Source organism: Marmota monax, unplaced genomic scaffold (genome assembly GCF_021218885.2).
Source record: "Marmota monax isolate L192 unplaced genomic scaffold, Marmota_monax_Labrador192_F-V1.1 WCK01_AAM20220418_F8-fsc00018, whole genome shotgun sequence".
Classification (NCBI taxonomy): domain Eukaryota; kingdom Metazoa; phylum Chordata; class Mammalia; order Rodentia; family Sciuridae; genus Marmota; species Marmota monax.
This window is the reverse complement of record NW_026692201.1, coordinates 5,325,011-5,345,955: the sequence shown is the minus strand read 5'-3', so window position 1 is coordinate 5,345,955 and position 20,945 is coordinate 5,325,011. Positions and strand designations below refer to the sequence as shown.

The 20,945-nt window shown below is 39.3% G+C and overlaps 1 protein-coding gene across 2 annotated transcripts in view; it reads right to left on the bottom strand.

Annotated features, from left to right (window-relative positions):
- The window catches only part of Pde8b (phosphodiesterase 8B), a 236,991-nt gene extending 217,109 nt beyond the window's left edge, over window positions 1–19,882 (bottom strand). For both annotated transcript variants that reach the window (XM_046427538.2, XM_046427545.2), the window contains exon 1: window positions 19,717–19,882. In XM_046427538.2, coding sequence (XP_046283494.1) covers window positions 19,717–19,752 — 36 coding nt within the window. In that variant the 5' untranslated portion in view covers window positions 19,753–19,882. The remainder of the gene's footprint in view (window positions 1–19,716) is intronic.
- Window positions 19,883–20,945: the final 1,063 nt, after the last annotated feature.

Sequence of the window (20,945 nt, the reverse complement as noted above, 5' to 3'; positions counted from 1 at the left end):
CAGTAGATGAATGGAAAGGGAAACTTTGGTATATATCCACAATGAATATTACTCAGCATTAAAAGAGAATAAAAACATGGCATGTGCAGGAAATGGATGGAGTTGGAGAATATAATGCTAAGTGAAGTTAGCCAATTCCAAGAAATCAAAGGCTGAATGTTTTCTTTCATATGAAGATGCTGACTAATAATGGTGATGGGGCTTGGGGGAGCAGGGGAGGAATGGAGGAACATTAGATAGGGCAAAGGGGAGGGAGGGGAGTGGAGGGGGCAAGGGAGTAGGAATGATGGTGGAATGAGATGGACATCATTACCCTAAGTACTTGTATGAAAACAGGAATGGTGTGAAAATACGTTGTGTTCCACCAGTGACTTGAAAATTTGTGTTTTATATGTGTAATATGAAATGAATTGCATTCTGCTGTCATATATAACAAATTAGAATAAATAAATAATTTAATTTTAAAAAAGGAAGTAACAGCTATTCCTCAGTGGGAACCAGAATGTTCTAAATATCTTCTAACCAAAACAAAAATGCTGGGATTAGAAGTAAAAGAATCATTAATAACTCTTATAGTAAAACTATTGCTTTGCTTTCATTCCCAGGATCTAGTTTTTCACTAATTTACTTTCTCAGTTTATTTATTTCATTTTAAAAGTCAATGTGCATATAAAAATTGTGTGTGTGTGTATGTGTGTGTGTGTGTGTGTGTGTGTGTGTTTATTTAAACCTGAAGCTTCATTACACAAAGGACTACCATAGAGCACTATCATCTGGCAATTTACAAGGAATGGAAGGTTATGGATTTCAGGAATTTGTCTCCCCAGGAACTTTGAAGGACAAATTTTTAATACTCTTGATCCTTTCTGAAAACAGTGAGTGGGGGTGGGGGAGGGATAGGTTTACGTACACTCCAACAGAACTATATACGTTTCCAGGAGACTGCTTGATTTTCTTTTTCTTTATATACAGAGTTTAAACCTGGAAAGACAAAAGTCCACTATCCTTTGGGAATAATAAAGTTCTAGAAAACAGAGATAGAGATGGGAGGCGAATGGTTCCCCAGTGTGAATTCCATACAGTGTATGTATACAGACAAAATTGAATAATAGTAATAATGGCATCATTTTGAAAATAACTTCCTGTGTTATGATCTTGTACTTTGCATGTATTATTTATGTATACTTCTCTTGTGATTTTACCCTTTAGAGATGAAATTTTTCAATATCTTTCTGTTTACCATTAACCTGAATTCCCACCTACCTTGGTTAAGTAATTACTTGCTTTCTGCTGAGCATGGAGCCATCAAACTTTTATAGATTATAAAAATCTTACAGGCCTTTAAAGAAGAAAAATAGCTAATGCCAAATTCATTTCTTTTCTCACTGAAATCTGAAAGATAAGATTCAGATCCTTTATAACAGGGATTCTAATCTTACTTAAGTCACCATCATCAGCTTTAAAGAGAAAAAGAAACCAACTTCTTAGACTTTTGAAGTGAAAGTGACATATTGGGAGATATATATATATATATATATATAATATATATCAAATAATGATATATATATAATATATATCAAATAATGATATATATATAATATATATCAAATAATGATATATATAATATATATCAAATAATGAGATATATATATATATGAATTATCTTTTGTTGTTACATATCATATATATCAAATATATATCAAATAATTATATATATATATTTATATATGAATTATCTTTTGTTGTTAAATTAATGTGTTAACTTTGCATCACTGTGACCAAAATACCTGACAAGAACAACTTAGAAGAGGAAAGGTTTATTTCATCTCATGGTTTCAGAGTTCAGTCCATGGGCAGCTAGCTCCAAGGCAGAAACATCATGGCAGAAAATGTGATAAAGGAAAGCTGTCAGCTCATGGCAGCTGGAAAGCAGAAAGAGAAAGAGGAACCAAGGACAAGATAAAATCCCCATGGGCATGCCCCCAGTGACCTACTTCTTTCAGTTACCTATAGTTACCACCCAGTAGTCAATTCAAATTATTAATCCATCAAATAGATTAACCCACTCAAGAGGACAGAGAGTCCTCAAGATCCAAACATTGCCTAAAAGTACCATCTCTGGACCTTGCTGCATTGTGGACAATGTTTTAGCACATAAACTTGTTTCGAGACATTCAGGATCCAAATCATAACAAATAAGAAATCAAGCTGGTCTTTAAGATTTTCCTTCTCTTATCACTTTTGTAAGAGATGGAGCTAAACCACAAATTCTATACCTTTCCAAGATGTTTTAAGCATTAAGTTGCAGAAAGTTCTGTAAAAATCTCATGGCCCACTACAATTCATATGGCATGACTTTTCACATTAATTGCATTTTTAATATCCTGTTTCTGACTGTGTATACAAGTGATTATAAAACATATAATAATGAGTTAGAAATGTACCTACCAGTAACCTACCATTTTGAGAAATATAGGAAGCAAGACTATTGGCCATTCATAGAATTCCTGCTATGAGGAACTTAGAAATTCTGCTAGAGATTAATATCCAGAATATATAAAGAACTCAAAAATACCAAAAAAAAAAAAAAAAAAACACCCACCACCAATTAATGGGCAAAATAAACTAAATAGACCCTTCTCAAAAGAAAAAATTAAAATGATCAACAAATATTTGAAAAAATGTTCAAATATCCCCAGCAATTATGGAAATGCAAATCAAAACTACATTGAAATTTCATCTCATTCTGGTTAGAATGGCAATCATCAAGAACACTAAATGCTAGCAAGGATGGGGGGAAAAAGATACACTCATACATTATTGGTGGGATTGCAAATTAGTATAACCACTTTGGAAAGCAGTGTTGAGATTCCTCAAAAAACTAGGAATGGAACCACCAGCTATCCCACTCTTCAGTATTTATCCAAAAGAATTGAAATCAGCAAACGGTAGTGATACAGACATATCAATGTTTACAGCAGCACAATTCACTATAGCTAAATAATGGCACAAGCTTAGGTGCCCATCAACAGATGAATGAATAAAGAAAAGAGGTATATATGCAAATGGACTTCTACTTGGCCATAAAGAAGAATAAAATTATGGCATTTGCTAGTAAATAAATAAAACTAGAGCACATCATGCTAAGTGAAGTAAACCAAATTCAAAAAGTCAAGGGTTGAATGTTTTCTCTCATATGTGGAAGCTAGACCAAAATAAGGGAGGAAAAATGGGAGGAATCCCATAAAAATACAGAGATCAGTAGAGCAGAGGAAGGGGATTGAGGGGGAGGTAGGAGGGACAGGGAAGGAGAGGAACAGTGGAATGAAATTGGCCAAATTATGCAATGTACATATACAAATATACCACAGTGAATTTCACCTTTAGACAAACCTATAAAGCACTAATTTTAAGAAACTATAAATAAACAGAAGGAAGACCAGTACAGTAGAGGAAAGAGAACAGGGGGAGGAAGGAGGGGAGAAAAGGGGGAAATACTAGAAACTGAAGTGGAGCAAATTATTCTCCATGCATGTATGATTATGTCAGAATGAACCCCAACAGCATATATAACTATAATGTACTACTAAAAACCATGTTTATATATATATATATATATATATATATATATATATATATATATATACACACACACCCATGAAAAACCATTTAAGAACCTAAATATTATTTAAAATGTCACATCAGCCCAATTTGTATTGGGTGGGTAGGAAAAGGAAACTAAGTCATAGGAACCATAATGGGAAAACAAAAATTCTGTAATGACAAATGAAAACAATGGATTACAATTCTTCCAAATTGTTTGGCATATCCATTGCTTGTGTATGTGTGTGCTGTGCTTGTCTGTGTATGTGCATGCTTGTATGTGTGTGTGTGTGTGTGTGTGTGTGCAAGAAGAATGAATAAAAGAGCACAAACATCTCTGAGTATACCTTCAAGCAGAATAACTGTGTGTGTGTGTGTGTGTGTGTGTGCGTGTGTGTTTGTCTGAACTCAGGACCTAGCACATGCAAGGTAAGCATTCTACCACTGAGTTATAACCCCAATCTTAGAATATCATCTTAAGATGGCAACCTTTTGCCTTTTTATATAGGATCATGAATAAAATTTTCATTTGTTTCTGGCCATGAAGAAAAAACATGAGCCAAATTTACCCTCCTTCTATTAACAACTAGCAAAATCAGATAAAATATATTAAAAACTATTATCAAACATTAGAAAATAGGTAGCTCAAGACTGCTGTTCATGAGAAAAGGGAAATGAGATATACAATGTGATTATCCCAGCATTCAACCTGAAGGCAAATTCTACACCTCAGAACAAGGAAGGAATTCCAAGAAGAGCACAGTGACTGACAAGAGAAGACTGAGATCAGAGCTTATGTGGCTAGAAGTCATGGTGCAGAGTTTCAAAATGAGGGAGCCTCATGTAAAAGAAAGAACATAAAGGGGCACTTGAGAGTTTATTAAATACTAAGAAATGCACAAGTAGAATGACATTCCACTGATCAGGAAGATCAAGAAGAGAGTCACTAGGGGCTGGGGATGTGGCTCAAGTGGTAGCGCACTCACCTGGCATGTGCGGGGTGCTGGGTTTGATCCTCAGCACCACATTAAAAAAATAAAAATAAAATAAACATGTTGTGTCCACCGAAAACTAAAAAATAAATATTAAAAAAAAGAAGAGAGTCACTGAACTATTCACAGAGCTTACACAGAAGTCAAGAGCTATCTAAGTTCTGACCAGCCAAAGCGGAGAATCACTGTTAATTACTCAGATAATTCAGCAGAGAACCCAACTAGGTCTCACCTTAACAACAAGATTACAGAGAAAAAACCCCAGATGTACTTTTTAAAAAAAAAAAAATTAAACTTGAAAATATCAAGCCAAGCCAAAATTAACTTAATTTTCTTTTTTAAATTTTATTTATTTATTTTTGTATGTGGTGCTGAGTTTGAACCCAGGGACTCACATGTGTTAGGCAAGCATTCTACTACTGAGCCAGAATGCCAGCCCTTAACTTAATTTTCTAGCCAAACTCCAAACATCATTAAAAGAAGATTACAAAACCTAACCACTGAACAATGTAAGATTCAAAATGTCTAGGGGCTGGAGTTGTAGCTAAGTGGTAGAGCTCTTGCCTAGCATGTGAGAGGCAATGGGTTTGGTTCTCAGCACCACATACAAATAAGTGAATAAAATAAAGGCCCATCAACATCTAAAAAATTTTTTTAATATCTACTGTACAATCAATATTACTAGATATACCATAAAGCAGAGAAAGATGACCAATAATCAAAAGAGATCTGTAAACAGAAACAGAAGTATTGGATCTATCAGACAAGAACATTAGAACAGCTATTATAATTATGTTCAAATATTGAAAGAAAACAACATTGTGAGAGGAGAAATAGAAGAAAAGGAACCAAATTGAATTTTTAGAAATGAAAAATACAAGTTCTGAAATAAAACTGTAACTGGATGAAACTAAAAGCAGATTAGACACTGTAGAAGAAAATATCAGTGAACTAGAAGACACACTAATTAAAACCACTCAAATAGAATCACAGAGAAAAGAAGAAAAAAGTTAACAACAAAAAGACAAATATTTAAGAAAAAGGGAATATTAACTACTGCAATTTGATCATGACACTTTATATAAATATATTGAATTATTACAATGTATTCTATAAATATGTACAATTATTACATGTCAAATAAACAAAGTGGATATTAATAAATAGAAGACAGGGCTGGGGATATAGCTCAGATGGTAGAGTGCTTGCCTTGCATGCACAAGGCCCTGGGTTCAATTGGGTTCAATCCCCAGCACCAAAAATAATAAATAAATAAATAAACAAATAAATAAGTAAAAAACAGGTAAACAATAGACAAACTCAATGAATACAAAAGCTGGCAGATGACCCAATTAAAGACTGAACAAAATATTTGAAACAAATATTTCACAATATATAAAATTAAAAATGGCCAGTAAACACAAGAAAAAATGTTTAGTATCAATTAGTCATCAGTGAAATGTAAATAAAACTGCAATGAACTATCACTATGTAGCCATTAATGGGGCTAAAAAGCAAAAGATTGATAATAACATCCTTAGTAAGGATGTAGAACATCTGGAATTCTCATATGTTGCCATGTAAATGGGTACAACCACTTCTGGAACACAGTCTTAAAACAGTTCCTTATCAAACATACAGTACACTTACATCGAACCATGAAATTTCACCTCCAGTCTTTTACCCAAGAATAATGAAAACATATGTCAAAAGACTTCTCTATTGGTGTCCATAGCAGCTTTTTAATAGTAGTCCTAAACTGGAAACAAATGTTCATTGGCAGAAGAATAAATAAATATATTGTGGTTATACTCATAAAATGAAACACTAAAAGAGTGACAAACTGCTGATCAACACAACAACAAACAAGAATCTCAACTCCTTCATACTACGTGAAAGAAGACGCAAAAAGCTATATGTATGATTTCATTGGCATTAAACTATAACAACTCTACAGGAATAGAAGAAAGGTTCTGTGGCTACTAGTGGGGTCTGGTGGGGGTGTTGGAAATGGACTAGAAGAAACATGAGGGACTAAAGGAAACAGGTGGAAGGAGCTGGCCTCATCCAGCTTGAGGTGATTGCATCGGCACATCACAGGATGATGGTTTTGTCAAAACTCATCAAGCTGCACATTTAAAAGATATATATTTTATTTTACAAATATTAGACCCCAGTAATATCTTTTTAAACTTACAGCATTTACTTCATGTTAGGGACTAACGCATGTTTCACAAAATTCCTAGGTTGGAGCCATAACCTATACTTGGAAACAGGGCCTTCAATGAGGTAATTAGGTTAAATGAAGATAAAGATGGGTCAAATTGAATATAATCGGTGTCCTCATACAAAGAGGCACCAGAGAGCTCCCTCATGCACCAGGGAAGAGCCATGTGAAGATACAACAAGAAGGCAGCTATGTCCAAGTCAGGCAGATAGGACTCACCAGAAACTAACCCTGACAGCCTCTTGGTCTTCTAGACCATTTATTTAATGAAGAGGAAAGAATTTTCTGTTGTTTAGGCTACCCAGCATGTGGCATTCTGTTACGGCAATCTGAAAAAGCTAATACATCTAAGCTCCAAGAATAAGAAAATAATAGACTTACCATTCCTTGCTGATCATAGCCTTTCTGTGACTATTTGATCTTCAGTCAATTGACATTTTCCAAAGTATGTATTTAGAGCACAGAAATTATTTTAATTCTACAGGAGGCCTTGGCCAACAGATACCTGTGTTACAACCAAAGTGGTGCTGGGAGTACAACTTTTAGGCTTCTAGAAGCAATCACTGAATTCCAGATAGACCCATGGCAGCCAAGTCAAAAGGAGATCACAGGAGCACCTCTGTCATAACCCAACTGTGTGTCAGATCAGATCTTAGTAAAACAATTGCTTTCTCTTGCCTTCTGATTGAACCTCACTTGGCACTGTCCCATAAACTAGAGATGTGAGTTTCCCTTTTCCTCCCTCCCTCCCACTCTCTCTCTCTCCTCTTTCTGTCATCTCATTTATGAAAAAAAAGTCTATAATCGATGATTTCATTGATTCTTATCTTTCCACTGGCTATGATTAATTTACTAAGAATAATGTTTTTCAGCCAAAAAACTTTGACACTTAGGGGCACTCAAAGTTTGGTTATAAGGGAAGGCTTCCAGGGGGAGGGGATCCTTGATTTTATTTATTTATTTATTTATGAATGACAGCAGAATGCATTATAATTCTTATTACACATATAGAGCACAATTTTTCATATCTCTGATTGTATACAGAGTATATTCACACCAATTCATGTCTTCATTCATGTACTTTGGATACTAATGTCCATCACATTCCACCACCATTAATTATCCCATGCCCCCTCCCTTCCCCTCCCACCCCTCTGCCCTATCTAGAGTTTGTCTATTCCTCCCATGCTTCCTTTCCCTATCCCACTATGAATCGGCCTCCTTATATCAAAGAAAACATTTGGCATTTGGTTTTTGGGGATTGGCTAACTTCACTTAGCATTATCTTCTCTAACTCCATCCATTCACCTGCAAATGCCATGATTTTATTCTTTTTTATTGATTTTATTATTTTTTAAATACACAATAACAGTGGAATGCATTACAATCCTTATTTCACATATAGAGCACAATTTTTTCATACCTCTGTATATAAAGTATGTTCACATCAATTTATGCCATTATACATGTACTTATTTTTTTGCATTACAATTCTTAATACACATATATACAGTTTTTCATATCTCTTTTGTATATAAGGTATGTTAACACCCAATTCAAGTCTTCATACATGTACTTTGTATAATGATGACCATCACATTCCACCATCCTTGCTAATCCCCTTCCCCCTCCCTTTCCCTCCCACCCCTCTTCCCTATCTAGAATTAATCTAATCCTCCCATGCTCTCCCTCCCTGAAAGAATAGGGAGGAAGATTTTATTCTCTTTTATTGCTGAGCAATATTCCATTGTGTATATATGCACATTTTTTAATCTATTCATCTATTGAAGGGCATCTAGGTTGGTTCCACAATTTAGCTATTGTGAATTGTGTTGCTATAAACAATGATGTGGCTGTGTCCCTGTAGTATGCTGTTTTTAAGTCCTTTGGGTATAGACCGAGGAGAGGGATAGCTGGGTCACATGGTGGTTCCATTCCCAGTTTTCCAAGAAATATCCATACTGCTTTCCATGTTGGCTGCACCAATTTATAGTCCCACCAGCAGTGTATGAGTGTACCTTTCCCCCCACATCCTCGCCAACACTTATTGTTGTTTGTATGCATAATAGCTGCCATTCTGACTGGAGTGAGATGAAATCTTAGAGTGATTTTGATTTGCATTTCTCTAATTGCTAGTGATAATGAACATTTTTTCATATGTTTGTTGATTGATTGTACATCATCTTCTGAGAAGTGTCTCTTCGGGTCCTTGCCAATTTATTGATTGGGTTATTTGTGTTTTTGGTGTCTAGCTTTTTGAGTTCTTTATATACCCTTGATTTTGACCAAGGCATGTTGAGTTGTTGCAAAGTCTGGCCTTAGATCTCCCTAGAAGAGAACAGCAGACTGGTTCTTGTCCGCAAATAAGAACCAAGCCACACCATGGTCACTTTTCATATCAGTCCACATCATTTGAGATACCTCATGAAAAGAACTCACGAGGATATGGGCAAAGGAGAGTATATAGGTAGCAAGCCTCCCCAACCCAGCTTAGGACCAATCTTATTCCATGCTAGTGCTAGAAGGGGACTTTCCATCCTAGATATATACAAGGGATCTGCCATCCTAGATCTTTCTCTTACCCCACATTTCATCTGCCAGCAAATCTTGTTAGTTCTACTTAGAAAATCAATTTAGAGGGGCTGGGGTTGTGCCTCAGTGGTAGAGTGCTGGCTTGCCTAGCATGTGTAGGGACAGGGTTCGATTCTTAGCACCACATGTAAACAAATTAGATAAAGGTCCATTGACAACCAAAAAAATATTTTAAAAAAAGAAAATCAATTTAGAATCTTACTGTTTCCTACCATGTCCACTGCTTCTATCCCGGTCTAAACCATCAATCATCTAAGTTATGATGATGGCCTCCAAGCATAGCTCCCAGCCTCACCTTGCCCCCCTGTGGCTACTTTTCATAACTAACCTGAGTGAATCTCCTACAACTTTAGCCAGATCCTATGCCTTTACAGTCTTTACAGCAGGCCACAAGGCCCCAATAGTCTGGCTCCCTGTGACCTCTCCACTCTCCATTTCTACTACTTTTCCTCACTCCTGCTACCCTGGCCTCCTTCCTGTGCCTCAAACACAAGGATGGGCTCCATTCCGGCCTTTGCACCTGCTTCCTCCTACTTGGAATGCTTTTCCCCAAATATCCACAGGGCTCACTCCCCCATTCCTTCAGGCCTCAGCTCAAATATTACCTTACCAAGGGAGGTCTTCTCTGACCACCCACAGAGTAGAGCCAACATTCCCCACCTCATCCTGGGCAGTTCTTATCAATCTTTCTCAGGTCATCTTTCTCCCTGTTACTTACTATAATTTTTTTCTCCCTCTTCCCCTCCTTTCCTTCTCAACTTTCTCGCCGCACTAAAAGAGAAACCCAAAAGGGGAGGAATGTTGGTCCAAAATTGTTTCATTAGGAGTAGAAACAATTCGTCTTTTACCAGTGAGAAGTCAGGGTGAGGAATCAATGTCCCACACTGCCACTGTCCTCCTCTGGGCTCATAGCTACCATCACCCTCATTGACAGTGGTGGTGGCAGTTGAGATTCCAGAAGTCTGAGCGAGTACCTCTAAAGGCAGAGAAAAGGGTTTAGGGGAGAACCAGGAGGGCCACCTACATGTGGGCCTATACAAGAGGCCATCTGTGTGAGGAAGGCAGAAACAGATGAGGCCTTCCGCGCCCTTTCTGGCTTTACCCTAGAGCTTCCTCACCAATATACTAACTGAACTGGTACAGAAGTGACAAGGTATTGATTCTCCAGTCCTCTGATCACTTATGCAGGATCTGGAGCAGAAACACCTTGTCCATGGACTTCCAATGTCCCAAACAACATCGTTCCCATGGTTCCCTGTGTGCTTTGACGTAAAAGGGTAGAACCCACTTCTTCCCGACTCTTCCTCCAGAAAGCCTTCCTTTCTATTCCTTCCACTCTCTTTTCCAATTTCCACCTTCCTGTTGATTTTCCTTTTGTACAATCCTGGCAGCCATGGGGTCTTTTCTGCTGCTGTAGAGATCAGTGGGTAAGCGCTGGTCTTCCTGAAGAAATTATTCCTACAGCACAAGTAACAGCACACGGAGAACTCTGAGGGCATGCCATGTTACAAGACCCCAAATGCCCTTCCTTAAATGGAAAATCCTATTCAATAAAAGACAGATGGCAGAAATACTTCAGTGGCCACTGTCCCTCTCAAAGTGCTATTCTGGAGTAAAACTGAGTTTTTCCTCTTTAAGACATGAAAATGAATGCCACAAAATGGTGCTCTCTGAGCAGGAACAGTGGTCAATGGACTATATGACAAAGAGGCTCATGGTAAACTCGATATCCATATTATTTATCTCGGTCTTCTTAATGTCATTTCATCATCAGCCAAGAAAGGACCTAGAACTCCTCCTCAACTTTATAAAGCACTTTTAGGTTGCTAAGAGCTCTCTTGTATAGTTTTAGTGCAGCTCCCTGAACAAGTTAATTTTCCTCTTTTTATTCCATTATTGATACAACAAAGATGATCTTGAATTTTCTTTTATAAAATTCTAAATGGAAGTTCAAAACAGATGCTAAAAACTTAGAGAAATCATTTGTTTTCCTATTGTGTAATCAGTCATGACCTTCTAGCATGTGTTCGTGGTAAAGAACACATAGACTATAATACTTAATAAACTTAATACATTTATTAAGTCACTTAACTTCTCATTATATCCCAACCTGAGTAATGCTTTCCACTGATCTCCCTCAGAAGAAGTGATATTTACAATGGAAGATGTTTGCAGGCTATGTGAGTTAGACAGTTGCATTGCATCCCTTTATACTTCTGTGTACCTGCAGAGTTAGCACCATGTGGACACTGCCAAGTTTTAGTTTTTGTGGTTCTTGGTTCTGGAGGCTCTGAAATCCAAGAGTATGGTGCAGGCACCTTCTCAGCTTCTGGTGAGGGAGTTCTTGCTGCATCATAACATAGCAGAGAACATCACATGATGAGCCAGAGCAAGCATGCCCACTCAGATCTCTCTTCCTCTCTTTATAAAGGCATTAGCACATCACAGAAGACCAAAGGACAGAATAATTTCAGGGGAAAGGCCATTGCCCAGGGACCACTGTCTCTACTCCGCGCATTCAGCACAATGCTCTTTGGCTGCTCCAACCCTAACTCAAGCCCAGGTGTAGCTAGGGTCACTGCACAAGCAATAAAGCTTGATGGTGTCCTTGTGGTGCTGATTTTGCAGTCATGCAAAATGTAAGAGCTATGGAATCATGGCTTCCTCTACCTAGATTTCAGAGATGCATTAAATAGCCATGGTGCCCCAGTAAAGACTTGCTTCATGGACAGAGCCACCAGAGAGTCCCTACCAGGGCAATGCTGAGTAGAACTGTGGGATCAGAGCAGCTGCCGAGAGTCCCCACCAGGGAAATACTTAATGAAGAGTCAGGGGTGGAACTGCCACCAAGACTCTGGAACTGTAAGAAATAAATCTCTTTATAATGACCCAGTTTGTGTTATTCAGTTATAACAACAGAAAACAGATGAAGACATAATGGAAATGTCCATCCTATAACTTGTTTGATTTCACAGGCTCATGTCTAGAGAATAATTTGCCTTAGGATTAATTGTGCTTTGAGTCTCACCCATTTCTGATTTAGATAAGACTCCGGACTTTAGACTTTTGAGTTGGTGTTGAAATTAGTTAAGACTCTGAGAGCTATTAGGATGGAATGAATGTTTTGTACATGTGAAAAGGACGTGGAATTTGGGGAGCTAAAGGCAAAATGTTATGGTCTAAATGTCATGGTCCCCCAAAACACATGTGTTTAAAACTTAATCCCTGATGCAAAACACGTGTGTTAAAAATTTAATTCCCTAATTCCTAGTACTTTTGGGGAGGCTCCACCCTAATGATTGGATTAAATGTGTTGTTAAAGGGCTTTATGTAGGGAGTTTTTCTCCTTCATTCTATCCTTCGGTCCCTTCCACCGTGTGAGGACACAGTGTTCCTTCCCTTTGGAGTTTGCAGCAATAAGGCTCCAACTTGGGAACAAAGAGCAGCCTTCACTGGAAAACCAAACCTGCCGGGAGCCTTGATCTTGAACTTTCCAACCTACAGAACTGAGAGAAAATACATTTCTATTGTTTATAAATTACTCAGTCTCGGCTATTTTGTGAAAGCAACACAAATACACTAAAACAAGAGGTGCTTCACTCCTAAGGAGGCACTCTGGGGTCATGCAAGTGACTATGACACCAACGTAGAAGCTGGGGTCAGAGGACACCTGGTCAGGGAATGTATACACTGGTGTAGGGAGGAAAAAATAGACTGCTTAAGAGATAGGAGCTCTAGGTTCCAGACTTTGCCATCTCTGTGGGATTTCATTTCATCTAAGATAACACTGATGATATAAAACACCATCACTTTTTGTATTTCTATGAAAAAATGCTGCTCATTAATCAATGACATAATGGCCTGATGGTATTCCAACAGGATATAAAAATTGGTCCCACTAGTCTCACTGCTTTGAATTTTTTTCCCTCTATACCAAGGGATTAGGCAATTTCTTCTGCCGTCAGCTTAGTTACTTAACAAGTAATTGATAATCCTTTGCACACATCTCAGTAACAAAACATAAATCTAGCCTCACATACTTGGGGGGTACCTTTTCTTTCTTAAAAGCATCTGGCTTTTATTTTGCAAAACAGACAAAGCAAAACTGAAACTGCATCATTTCTCCAATGACAAATATTTGCTTCATCAATATCAAATTTATACCTTATACTCTATTTCTTTGGCTCCTGTGTAAACAATAACTTTGTTTCAGTGCTAAATCGTAGTGTGGCCTTTCGAAATCATCTTAATCAGCAATGAAACTCAACTCATGTATTACCAACAAGGCACCCACCTCTATTGAAAATTTGAAAACATAAAAAGCTAAAACTGTGTACATATATTCACAGAAAATGACAAATCCATTGCAACACTGCTTGACTAATAGCAATTTATAAGATGCTGCTTGGCCAGCAGCAGTAGCCATAGATTCAGACTGGTAATCAATTCACCAGGCACAGTGGGCTTTATTCTATCATTGCCTTAACTTAGTTCTACAGCAGGAACCAGGTCAGAAAATATAGAATGCATGGTCTTCAGTCTCAGAGGAAGGCCCAGAAACCACCTACAGTGCAGAGTCTTGGCCCCACTCCACCCACAGCGGGATGCACACAGTTGCCAGGGATGAAGGGTGCAGTTCACCTGGACCAGAAGTCACTGTTCTGGTTTCTGACCGGACTGTACATTGCTCCAAACATGCAGGTACAAGGTCACATGACAATTCATGGCTTTCCCAGTCCCAGGTCAGCCCTAGGAATCAACAGTTACACAATAATCAAGACAAATAATCCACCACAGGTACAGAGCAATCCAACAACTTATGTTTGAACAAGGATAAGATGGTGTGAGAAGGTAAGTCTGAAGTTGTCTTCCTAAGCAGGCCAATGGGAGAAGGTTCTATGCCTAACTCTCCAATATTTTGGGGTATAAAACACATCCTGATCCCAGTTTCATTAAAATAAGAGAGGTAAAAGACACGTCTCAGAAAAACTACAATTTTGCTGTTACCAATCACTGTAACTGCTAACCCTAGTTGCCTCAGAGTAGGATAACAGTCATAAAGAGATATTTAAAGGGACAGTCTCTTTCTTGTGTTCCTTTTTGGGTCTAAATTCTAACCTATAACTTTAATGTGTATAAGCTGTGTATTGAAATGATAATGCGGGGCTGGGGATATAGCTCAACTGGTAGAGTGCTTGCCTAGCATGCACAAGGCCCTAGGTTCAATCCCCAGTACCACAAAAAAAAAAAAAAAGATAATGCAATTACTTTCATTCTAAGAAATATAGGCTTTTGGGGGAGTGCCATAGAAACACTGAGGAGCTCATTAGCAGGCCCTCTGGGCTCTCTGTGGTCCAGAGGCATGATCTGGGATACAGCACACTGGACTTAAAGGGTTCCACAAGCTTCCAAACTTGCAAATGATGGAAATCAACAATTTTTTTGATCCCCTACTATATGCTAACCTCTTTATATGTATTATCTCATTTAATTAGCACAACAACAAGAAAGTATGAGTCCCCCCATTTTACAGATGAGAAAACATTTCTGATAAGTGCTGGAGCTGGGATTAACGCACAGGCAGTCTGCTTTGAGATTCATGCTATTTACCATGATGTTGGCTCTCTCTCACTTACAGTCTCCCTCCTCACAGTAGAGTCAGTGCCATCAATAAAAGGTTACTTGAGGCAAGTCATAGTAATGTTGGACTCAGTTATTAATACAAAGGGAATTTTGAAAACAACACTTTTTGTTAGGAAATGTGGGGCCAGGGTCTGTGGGAGACAGATGTGATGTAAAGAGGAAGATGATTCTATAGTGTGACTTCATGAGCTTAAGTAGCCTCCTCAAACAAAAACAGTGTGCGCATACCTTAGTATGTACTGGCTTACAGTGACAATGCCCTATATGTTGAATTCTATCCTCCAGTACCTCATTATGTGATTATATTTGGAGATAAGAGTTCATAAAGAGGGATTCATATTAAATGATATCATTAGTGTAGGCCTAAACCAATATAGCAAGTATCTTTATAAGCAAAGCGTAGGACAGACCACAGAGGGAAGACCATGTAGAGAGATAGGAAGATGACTATCTATGAGCCAAGAAGAGAATTCCTCAGAAGAAACCAATCCTGCTGATAACCTTGATATTGGGCTTCCAGCCTCCAGAACTATGAGGGAGTAAATTTGTATTATGTAAACCACCAGCCATTGATGCTTTGTGATGGCAGCTCTGACACTAATCCAGAGTACTACTGTATTTACCATTTCCTCTTCCTGGTCACACAGGAAAACAACATTTCCCTATCTTGTGTATCACAATGAGTTCTGACCAAAAGACTGTAAATAAAAGAAACATGCTTTATTCCTGTGAAAAGGCATTTAAGAGCAGGTACTAATTCTCCACTCTGTCTCTCCCCTGCCAGGACACCACCAAGACTACAAGTTCTAAAGAGTGTAATTACAAGACAGACGAATTTGTATCAGCCTGGCTTCCTGAGTGACTGTGTGGAGCAGACACTCTGCTCTGGATAGAAAATTTAAGTGAGAAATAAGCCTTTTTATTTGAGCTATTAAAGTTTCAGTTTGACTCATAACTATGGTACAGTCACTTCTCTCACACAAAATCTACCTCATAAAAGCTAGGGCACCAGAAACAACCCTGAAGTTCCTATGATATTAGGTTGTTTGGGGAGGTAAAGAAAAAAAAATTCATCTATTCAGCCTCTAATTGAAAATATTTGAAGAGACTTTGACCATCAACAAGTCATCTCTAGTTTACAGATAATATACCTAAGACCACTTCAGATTAAAGGATTTACCAAAGTCCAAAAAAAAAAAACAAAACAGGTCAGTGGATGAACTAGACTAAAAATTAGAAAAAAAAATATTTTCTTTGGAAAAACAAGTTGGAAGTATGTAGTAAAAACTATGTATGTAATAGTAACTCTGCTTTTTCACATAGCAATGCCATCCCTAGAAATTGACCTACCAGATATATCTGAACAGGTGTACAGAAATATACAAATTTGTAGAAGTATCCATATATAAATATATAAAGATTGACTATGCTAATAAAATACATGATTGTGAACATTTAGAAATAATCCAAATGCCCATTCACAGGGAATTGCTTAAGTAAATCATGGTTTATCCCTCTGCACTGAAGTTGATATAGTTAAAAAAAAAGAAAGAGGTCAGTCTCTTTGTTGACCAGAAAACACCTAAATCATATTGATAAAAACAAGGAAATATAAGTTGAAAAAGAAAAGGAAATTACCTCTCACAAAATAGTTTCCATTTAAATGCACTTAGGTGAATAAGGTATCTGACACCCAGTAGGCAATTTTTGTCCCCCTTATTCCCTCTTTCATACTGCTTAGATCTTTGAAAATAAACCCAGCTAGCTGGCCGAGCTCTGCCATCTACTAGCTATATGATCTCAATCAAGAAGCTTCAGTTCCCTCATCTGTAAAATTGAAAGAAACAGTCACAGCACCTCCTTCAGAAGGTGCTGATAGGATTACAAGAGACTGTGTACATAAAGTGCTTAGTACAATCCCTAGCACACAGCAAGTGCTTAACATTCAGCATGATGCTGAGATTCATCTCTGAAAACTTGAAGAAATAAGATTGCTTGTGGCTTGTGTTGTATTTACTTGTGTTCTTTTATTTTAAAAAAATTTTACCTAGTTTACAGAAAGCATCCTGCTTATTTTCTCTTCTAAAATTAAAAGTTGCATTTTTTTTTTCTTAAGCAGTGCTTACCCCAAAATGTTCTGGCAACATAGGACATTCCAATATATAATGTAGCTTCTAAAGACAATTTCATGATTTCATTACCAAACTGATAAAATACTTTTCTGATAGTTAAAATTAACTGAGTCATTCCACAGTAAATAAATTTTTGTCAGATATAAACGAAGGGGCTTCCATAAGATATGCAACACACTGGGCCCTCTTCTAGTAAGTGGTCAATTGGGGGCTTCTCTACTCATGCCTTTAGGAGGGTGATTAGGGCTAGGGTCTTACAAATACATGGAACAGATCTCATCCTTCCAGGGTTATGCAACCAAACTCTAGCTCAACCAGGACTTTCTAAGTAGGCCCTTTCCAATGCATTCTAAGTATTAACTAAACAAGTCAGGCTTATTTTCACAAACTATAAGCCTGAAAAAAATAGGTATCTCTATAAACAGATTAGAATTAAAATTCAGATTGGAATTAAAATTCAGTTCATCCACAGTTCTAATCCAGTTCTCTTTAGAACTCAGTACAATCTATGGCAAGATCCAAAGAACTAGTGGATATAGTAAGCTAGCTATCTAAAGTTGGCAGATTCTTATCAGGTCCACTGGACCACAGAACTGAAGGCTCCCTTTCAGTCCTTTTGACAGCTGTGATCAAAAAACAGGGTGTATATGAAATATTACTCAGCATTAAAAGAGAATAAAAATTATGGCATTTGCAGGTAAATGAGTGGAGTTGGAGAATATCATGCTAAGTGAAGTAAGCCAATCCCAAAAATCAAGGCCAAAGGATCTCTCTGATAAGTTGATGCTGATCCATAATGGGGAGGGGGGGGTGGGGAAAATAGAGGACCTGTGACTGGGCAAAGGAGAGGGAGTAGAGGGAGCAGAGGAAAGGGGACATGGGGGCAGGAAAGATGGTGAAATGAGATGGACATCATTACCCTAGATACATGTATGACTGCACACATGGTGCAATGCTACTTCCTGTACAATCAGAGAAATGAAAAGTTGCACTGCAATTGTGTACAATGAATCAAAATGCACTCTGCTGTCATATATACCTAATTCGAATAAATAAATTTTAAAAAAAACAGGGTGTGTGTCTTGCTGGTTTCACGTACAGCAAAGGCTAGAACCCAGCTCCTGCTTCCCATTCCCAGCAATTCCCACTCCTGGTGCATTATCATTCTTCCTTTTCTGCTTCTTGGAAAACCAAGCCTCTGCAAAGTTAAAATAGCTCATTCAAGGTCAGAAGGGCAGTCAGGCAAGAACTGGCAATGTGAAACCAGCGATTATAAATCCTAGAGGGCGGGTTTTTCTGGCCCTCACCTACCCCAGAAGCCTTGTGCAAATGTTTTTGTTGATTGTCTCCCAACACACAGTTCAAAGGAAGACTCTCTTCTAAGTTAGCACTGCACGTTTAAACTTCAGGTTCAAAAGTCCTTAACCATCAACAAGCACGTCCCCCAGTCTCCTGACCTCGTGGCTGGGCGAAGACTGCTGGGACAGATATCCAACCCTCAACTACAGTGGTCTTAGGGTGCTATCAAATCGCAGTTCACCCATCAGTGGTGTTTTCCTGAGGCTAGCAACCCGGAGACGGTAAACTAGTGTCAAGATTATGCCAGAAGCAGAATCTTGAGGGTACAGGGACTTTGGAAAGACTGATGCAAGCCTCACCTCCCATAACACCAGAGTGACCGAAGTTACAAGATTCTGGTAACTAAATGCACTTCAGGTGACTCCCCTAGTAGAATGCCCTCAAGTTCACAGGCCAGAGCAGACGTTGGTCACAGACACTTTCCCGAGATCCCACAAGAAAGAACTTTCTTTACATGCATGTTCCTTCTCTCCCAAGCCCCCTGCTTGTTTCCCCCTCCACACATCCCTTTCCACTGGCGTTGGGGCAGGAGGTGGCGCTTGGTCTATCCGCCCAGCAAACGCCTTCTGGGGAACTGAGTGTGAAGGCGGGAGTGGGTCCTCGGATCGTGGTGTTGGAAGCACCGCTCGGCGCCGGAGTAAGGGCACACTCCAGCATCCACATCCACACTCGGGCTAGGGCTACAGTGCTTCGCTCCCCGGAAAGGGAGGCAGCTATAAAGCCATTGGAAACACTTGGGCATAGCAGGGGCCGGGGCACCGGGACCGCGTAATGAGAGCTTGGGAAACGCGGGACGCAACAGGAGGCAGTGGAGCGGAGCCAATGCAGACGCAGCCGAGACAGCGAAGCTCGGGGATCACTGCAAGGCGCTGGGTAGATACGAACAGCAGCTGTTTGTGGGAGATTATTATTACTGGGAATTATAAATCAGATGGGTACACCAGAGCCTCCAAGTGCTTCCCGCCTGGGAAGGAAAAAGAGCCGGGCACCAGAATAAGCAGAAACTAGGGGCGCGGGGTGGAGCGCGCGGCAGCGAGGTGCTTGAAGGGAGGCTGGGGCTCCGCTCCGGGTTTGTGCATGCTCACCCTGAGCGTCTTAGCCGGGCTCCTCCTGGTCCCCAGGTCCCCAGGTGTCAGGGTCTGCCCTGGACCCCATGCTGGGGGCTCACCTGGCGTGTGCTTGGCTGGTAGCGCTGCGGGTCCATGCCGGTGGCTAGCGGCTGCTGGAGTACGGCAGGTGCAGATCCCTGTGCAGCAGCCCTGCACTGAGGCGCACCCCGCACCCTGCACCCTGGGGCCTCAGTGCCCACGTGAAGGGTTTGGTCCTTGGTCCTCCGGAGGGACTCTGGCTGCGAGCCTGAGCCTCTACACGCCTTCACTCCCCAGAACCTCCCGAGGCCAGCGGGTGCCTGGGTCCTAGCGCCCCTCCCAGGATGTGGAGCCCCGACTTTGAGTCCACCAAGCGTCCGCCTAGTTGCTCTTCTCTGGGAACGCCTCCCTGTCCCCTCGAGGGAAGTCAATCTCAGTGGCACTGCTGAACCTGGCATCTTTCTTGTAACTTGGGATTGGGGTACCATGTATCCCCTTAACTATGCCCAGGGTTCCTCACTCTCCTCTCATTTGGGCCTCTACACCGAAGAAAACGTTGAAACAGGTTTACCTGCACCTCTTAGTTCAAATTCGTGTGCATTACTTCAAGGAGGTGAGCAATATTGGAGAGATATATAGATATAGATATAGATATATAGATATATACACATACATATGTATCTTATATATACATATATCATATATATACACATAAAATAGCAAATAAAGATCATTCTTCTTCAAAGTGAAAACCTGTATTGAAATAAATATGTAAAGAACGTACTATGGTATGTGTTAGGAAATGGCAATTATCCCTCAGACAATTTGCAAACATGAGTCACACATGATCAAGCCAAAGGTGCAGCTCTCCCCCCACCCCTGAGCTTTCCCCTCACCCCCCACCAATCTGTTTAGGGAGCTGGAGTCATTAGAGGTCTAAACAGAACTATGAATCTTTCCCATACTTTCAAAAAGTAACAAATTATCCTTAATTAAATGCCTCACTTATAAATAGACCTGGCATCTTGCTTCCAGTTTATCCCATGAGTGCCCATACCTGGCTCCTCTAGGGTGGAGGGATTTCTAACAAAGACCTAGAGAGAACTGACAAGGGCTTTTCCTTTCTCAGCTACCCACAGAGCTGAGTCAGTCCAGCCAAAACCAAGACAAACAATCTGTTCCTGCTGACTTTCTCATCCAGAGAAGCTGAAGAGATTTCTAATGGCAGAAAACAAGTCATTTTTAGAAATAAAACCTAGTTCATAAGGACATAGAGACAAAGAGGAAAAATTATTTTGGTGTCAGCCAT